The sequence below is a fragment of the Trichechus manatus genome, unplaced genomic scaffold (genome assembly GCF_000243295.1).
Source record: "Trichechus manatus latirostris isolate Lorelei unplaced genomic scaffold, TriManLat1.0 scaffold00015, whole genome shotgun sequence".
Lineage (NCBI taxonomy): Eukaryota > Metazoa > Chordata > Mammalia > Sirenia > Trichechidae > Trichechus > Trichechus manatus.
Window position 1 is genome coordinate 21606358 of NW_004443951.1, and position 6768 is coordinate 21613125.

At 41.4% G+C, this 6768-nt stretch overlaps 1 protein-coding gene across 1 annotated transcript in view; it reads left to right on the forward strand.

Moving 5' to 3' along the window:
* CLSPN (claspin) overlaps positions 1-5372 on the forward strand; it is a 40350-nt gene extending 34978 nt beyond the window's left edge. The window contains exons 19-25 of the mRNA XM_023727047.1: positions 1013-1177; positions 1283-1404; positions 1663-1790; positions 2131-2236; positions 3284-3366; positions 3596-3757; positions 4082-5372. Of these exons, the coding sequence (XP_023582815.1) occupies positions 1013-1177; positions 1283-1404; positions 1663-1790; positions 2131-2236; positions 3284-3366; positions 3596-3757; positions 4082-4192 (877 nt within the window). The 3' untranslated portion in view covers positions 4193-5372. The remainder of the gene's footprint in view (positions 1-1012; positions 1178-1282; positions 1405-1662; positions 1791-2130; positions 2237-3283; positions 3367-3595; positions 3758-4081) is intronic.
* The last annotated feature ends 1396 nt before the right edge of the window (positions 5373-6768 follow it).

The window sequence follows — 6768 nt, forward strand, 5'->3', positions numbered from 1 at the left end:
TAGGAGAAAGGTGGGGTGTGGAACTCAAATTCTAGTAAGAAGACCAGACTTAATGGTCTGACTGAGACTGGAGGAACCCCGGAAAGCATGGCCTCTGGATTCTCTATCAGCCCAGAACTAAAAGAGTTTCCAAGGCCAACTCTTGAGACAGGGATTGGACTGGACTGTGGGACATAGAGTGATATTCGTGAGGAGTGTGCCCTTAGCTCAAGTAGATACAAGAGACTAAACGGGCAGCGTCTGTCCGGAGATGAGATGGGAAGGCAGAGAGGGTTAAGAGCTGGTTGAATGGACATGTGGAGTCAGGGGTGGAAAGGAGGAGTGTGCTGTCAGTATGAGGGGAGCAATTAGGGTCACATAACAATGTATGTAAAAAATTTTAATGGGAGACTAACTTGAAATGTAAACTTCATCTAAACTACAACAATTTAAAAAAAAAAAAAAGAGTTCTTGCTTTAGAGTCACTGAACCTAGGTTGAATCCTGGCCTTGGTACCTTCTAGCTGTGTGACCTTGGGCAAGTTATTTAAGCTCTCTGAACCTCAGTTTCTTCAATGGTACAATAATGAGAATAGTAGTACCCCCAAAAAAACAGTTATTGTCAAGTTGACTCCAACTCATGGTGACCCCACGTGTATCAGAGTAGAACTGTGCTCCATATAGGATTTTCAGTGGCTGATTTTTCAGAAGTAGATCACCAAGCCTTTCTTCCAAGGTACCTCTGGATGGTCTCAAACCTCTAATTTTTTGGCTAGCCAAGCACATTGACTGTTGGCACCATCCAGAGACTCCATAACAGTTTCCACTCCTGAGATAATGCCCATAAAACATAGCTCTTGGCACATAGTATGTATTAAATGATAGCCTTTTTAGTATTATTAAAATATATTATTATGGATTTAAGCTTATTGTTGTTATTAGAGGTGGCTCTATATTCTTTTCTCATTGCTTTCATATTCAGTGGGTATATGTATTCATTGTTGCCTTTTCTAATCTTCAAAATTGCTTTCTAGGAGATTGAAGAAGTACCTGGAAGACGAAGCAGAGGTGTCAGGGAGTGACGTGGGAAGTGAAGACGAGTATGATGGGGAAGATATTGATGAATATGAAGAAGATGTAATTGATGAAGCACTGCCTTCTGATGAAGAACTGCAGAATCAAATCAAGAAAATACACATGTCAGTATCCCAGCAAGCCCTTCTGAGGAATGGGGTGCATCTTAAGGCAGGCCCTGTAACCAACCAGAGTAGTTGGTTTTGAACACCTTGTTTCTTCTATTGTAGGAAAACCATGTTGGATGATGATAAGCGACAGCTACGTTTATACCAAGAGAGGTACCTAGCTGATGGGGATCTGCACAGTGATGGTCCTGGGCGAATGAGGAAATTCCGATGGAAAAACATAGGTATATTGGTTGTTGCCTTTAGAAGCAGTTGGTTATGATGTACATATATACATGTTTGTTCAGTTTAAGATGGCAACTGGAAATCAAAACTATAATAGGCGTGGTGGAGGACTTGGAAGTAACCATTGTTTTCTATTAGTGGATTGGAAAAGTTTATGTCACTATATGAGAAATAATAAAGAGTTTGTTTCATGCCTGTCCAGGCACCGTCTCCAGTGGGGATTGCAGAGTGCTAATAGCATTAACTCTCTGCTTTAGATGATGCTTCCCAGATGGACTTGTTCCACAGAGACTCTGATGATGATCAGATTGAAGAACAGTTCGATGAGACAGAAGCCAGATGGAGAAAGGAGCGAATTGAACGAGAGCAGTGGCTTCGGGACCAGGTAGGAAGTCTGCAAGAAAATTGCTTATTCTGACCTCAGTCAGTTTAGGAGGAGGAGAGGACCCAGTCACCTACTCTATCATGATAATTTCAAAATCTTAGGCAATATATTGTTGTCCCTTTTCATCCCTGAGTTTTCTTATGTGCTTTGAAATGAGGTTACAATAAGCAGTTCTCTTCATGTTTGTCTAAAATATTTTTTTTTCCCCTAAAGTAATAAAAGGTTGCAAAAAAGAAAACAAATGATATCCCAGCAACCCCAGCTTCACAACCCAGGCTATGCTAACTATCTGGGGCAGCTGTAGATTTTTCTGTTAATGTTGTATGATTTTTATTTTCAGGCACAGCAGGGGAAAATTGCAGTGGAAGAAGAAGAAGAAATTGGAGAAGACAGTCAGTTTATGATACTGGCCAAGAAAGTTACAGCCAGAGTGCTTCAGAAGACTGGTGCGCTTCCGGTCTTCCTCAGGGTGTAACCCCTGAATTGTTAGTGGTGGAGCCTTGGGGGTGACTCCAGCCTTCAGGGACTATTGCAGCTTAGTCGTAGGCTCGTGTCTTATACTGTCTTAAAGAGGCCCCAGAGAGGGAGGGAGAGAGTGTTTTTGGATCTTAGTGTATTGGGCAGTAGAGGTTGTACTTATGAGTAGATATATAGCTGATTTCACTTTATGTTCTAAGGCAACTCAGAGTAGTGAATTCTGGCCCTGGGTTGTATATCTAACTCCAGAGCTGAGGCTCTTAAACACTACTCCATTCTCTTAGCACCCCTGTTTTTTAAATTTTTACTGTTAATAATTAGTTGAGCAGTTCAACTTAGTTGTCGGTCTTCTTGGAGTGACGCATTACAGTTTGAGAGTCACCATTATAAAATAATCAGAGTTCTTATGGATTTAGTTTATTGGTTAGAAGGCTTCTTAGCTTGTTTAGATTTAAAAGTAATTATACTGGGATGGTGCCCGGTTACCATTACTGAACATTTTGATCAAAGATTCTATAGAAGAATCCTGATCGAAAGGGGGAAAATGCAGAAGAGAATTCAAATTTTCACGGCCTTCAGACTTTCTAGAGCCATGGAGGCTGGATGAAACCCTGAAACTATTGCCATGAGATAATCTTTAAACCTTAAACCAGAAATATCCCTTGAAGTCTTCTTAAAACCAAACAATAGTTTTGCTTAACTAGTAAAGAATGTCTGCCTTGAGCTATCTATATGGGATCAAATTGACAACAGCAACTTGAAAGATTAGATAGGAACCTTAGGGGGCAGTGAGTTTATGTTAATGGGGGAGGAACAACTTGGAAAGAGCGTGAGAATGGTTGCACAACTTGAATGTAATCAATGTCACTGAATCATATGTAGAAGTTGTTGAATTGGTGTATGTTCTGTGTATACTCTCAACAAAAATAAGATAAATTATTAAAAAACAATAATTTTTTAAAAAGTAATTATACCCAGCTTTGCTCAGAACACACCTTTCTGTCTTTTTTCTCCAGCCAATCGCACTGTGGTTGTTCAGGAATCAAAATCTTTACTCAGAAGCCCTTTTGAAGCCATCAAACCAGGAAGTACCCACCAGGTTGGTTGCAGACCTTGCTAGCCTGATGTCATGCAGGTTATAAATGCTCAGGCCAAGCTAAGTGAATCTCTCTGCTATTAGGGGAGGATGGTGGCTGCAGGAAATGTAAGTAGATATCAAAGGAGGATAGGAATATGTCCTCGTAATACCTAGGGGGCAGCAAGGACGGACTGACTTGTCATTATTTAGCACTTGGGGGTCTGATACCAAATTACTTTTATTTCCTCAGCTAAAGACAGGCTCCTTGCTCAATCAGCCCAAAGCTGTGCTTCAGAAACTGGCTGCCCTCTCTGACCTCAACCCTACTGCTCCCCGAAATTCAAGAAACTTTGTCTTCCATACACTTTCTCCTGTCAAGGCTGAGGCAGCAAAGGAATCTTCTAAGCCTCAGGTAGGGAATTTGAGAACTGATTTGGTGGCTTCCCAAACCATAATTAATTTTTTAAATTTAAAAAAAAAAAAAAATTCTGGCTTAAAGGCATACGCTACAGTGTTGAAATCTTGCATTTCCCAACAAGGTACAAGGGAATTGCTGCCCCTAGTAAGTTATCAACATTTAAACTTGCCTGGAGAGTTTATATTTCTTTCTTTTTTTTTTTTTCTGTTGCTAATTGTTGGTGATTTAACTATGTGTTGCTTAAGAGCCAATTGAAGATAAGTACTTGTATGAGGCTGTTGATCTTGAGCTGGCCTTGACTCCCTTTCTGCTCTCTAGGTGAGGCGACGGGGTCCATCTTTAATCACATCTCCGTCACCGAAGCGCCTCAAAACAGATGATAGCACTTCAGGATTAAAGCGAAGCATTTTCAGATACTTGGAAAGCTAACACCATCAAGGATTATTGCCAACAGCTATGTTAAGAATGCTTTGAGAAGTTCCTGGCACTGAAGGTTAGATATGATGCTCACATTGATGATCCCTCCTTCCTTCATAATGAATGCATTAAGAATTACAAACAGAAATTCCAGTTCTTTCCACTGCATGGCTCTGGATATCTCTCCTTTCCTGGTATTTCCTGTGTTGCCACTAGTCATAATTCTGCAGTGTTTACAGCATTGATTCATGGGATACTTGGGTGAAGCCTCACTTGTTGTTTTATCTTAGCAGCTTCCTGAGTTGATACCTCTTTGTGATAGGGTTGTTGAGAGAGGAGGAGGGAGAGGAAGAAAGTGTGGCATTATAGAAAATAGTGAAAGTATCAGAATGACTTCTTCACAGCTCTTAAGATCAGCACCACAGTGGCCCGGAATCAGTGAGAGAGAGAGTTCTTAGACAGAGAACCTAGGAGCTGATCAGAAGGACTGTTATTAGTCTTGCTCCTTCCATTTTCTTGTATGCCTTTTCCAAAGGCAGTCTCAAATTGCCAGTTAACCTTTGCTGCCTTTATAATAAGGACTTAAACTGGTACTAAGTCAGTAAGACCTTGGCCCTAATTTTGTGGAGTATGAGAATGAAGATAAAGGCTTGCACCCAGTCCCATCCCTGTCAAGATATTCCATGGCGCAAAGATCTTTCCTGGGACTAAATTCTCAATTATAAACAGTGTTGCTCAGGACCTCCCTTCTGACTTGACAAAAAGAAATATAACCATTACTGATGGCATTCTCCTGGCTTGAGTATGTTGCCCTGGCCAGTACAGAGGGCACTTTAATATTTCATTATTTAGAAGACCACCAGGGAGTTTAATCAAAATATAGTTGAAAAGAGTTGCCATCACTCCCCATTTTCCCTGAACTACCATGAGGCTCTCAGAATTTTAGACAGATTTTTTTCCCCCTCAGAACTGAGTACTCATGCTGCTCTGGAAAACCATTCCATGTAGTGCTATGGTTTGACTGTCAAGAGCTCAACTTTTGGAAAGTTGGATGAAAATTGTGCCAGACTAGGAGATGGGGAATACCTGTTTAACTGATGAGATTAGGGTATAGGTTTTCTACAGTTTTTTTCCTCTGACTCAAGCTGCTGACTTTGACAGAACTCATGTTTGTATATTTGTAATCTTGTAATGGGGAAAATGTGTATAAAGATGTTTTAATGTGTATGTAGTTTCTCAATAAATGTCAGTGCCTAGAAGGCAGGATTTGCTGCCCAGCTTGAATGTTCATTCTTAGGATGGTACCTGTCTAATGTTGAGGAGCCTTTCATTTTCAGAGTATCTCCCTCCCAGGGGAGCCCTCTGAGTCTAGAGTGAGAAGCTGCTGCAGTTGTTTCCTCGCTGCCTTCTTAGCCCTGTATATTGATCAAATAAGTTTACCCCAGATGGTTTGGGTTCAGTGCATGCAGGGCAAGGAGGAGAGTTTACATAAGTGGTACCTATTGTTATATCCCTCTGGTTGGTACTTTCTCTTGAGCTGACTTTGCCTGTTCTTCATTACAGCTGTGGGCTCAAGGTGAGTTATTGCCCTTCCCTTTGAGCTCTCTAAACAGTGCCCAAGGCTGGGCAGCTCATACTGGGCAAAAGAGAGCTGGAGAGGAGGGCTAAATATTTCTCCCCCTTTGCTTCTCCACATCCTTTTTTTGAAGAAGAAGAAGAAATGGAGAAAAGGGTTGAAGTTGACCACTGAGGAGAAAATTAATGCCTAAGAAATCTGAGGAGAGATGGTTTCTCTTCTAGGCTCCAGAGAGAAAGTACTGTCTTTGGAGAAAAAGTTGATTCTTAAGCTGAGTCACTTTTCCTCTTGTCAGTGTAGCTTCCATAAGGCAAGCTAAGCCTTGATCTTGAAGGATTGAAATGGAGAGTTGTGACCTTACTCATATGCCCTGTGCACAAAGCGCTGAGCCATTGGCATCAGCTGTGTCTTAATGAGAGTGAAGCCCCAGGGCTTGTTAATAAGGCTCCCACTAGGGCTGAGCTCCACTAGCTTAGAAATGACCTACTTGGAAGTATGAGACTCCACAAGTTTGGGAGATAGAGTGTGCTCAGTGTCATTCCTTTCACTTCCCCCTTGTTCCATACACTGGGTGTTTACTTCATTTAAACGGGTCCCTAAACTCATCTCATTAATTCAGTCCACAGTTGCACAAGCCATTCTCAGGTCTCCATAAAGCATCAAGTTATGTTTGCTGAAGCACTATAGAGGTACAAACAAGGTGCTCACAGCTCCGTGCGGGATTCCACATCTCAACTGCTTCTTTCTAGCCTTTTCCCCACTTAGAATTTCTAATAGCTTAGACTGAAAGACAACTGGGTGTTTCTGGTTTTTGTCTCCTGGAATTATGTCTGATAACTCTTGGGGCTTCCTGTCCTGGGATTTGTGCACCTGAGGATAGGGGGAGAGTTTTTCAGGGGGAATATTGTCATGATACTATTTGATTATATCATCCTTGAGAAGTATTGTATTTTCTACCTCTGTATCCTACTCACTGCCTGGCACACAGTCTGGAAAGTAATGGTCCTAGCAA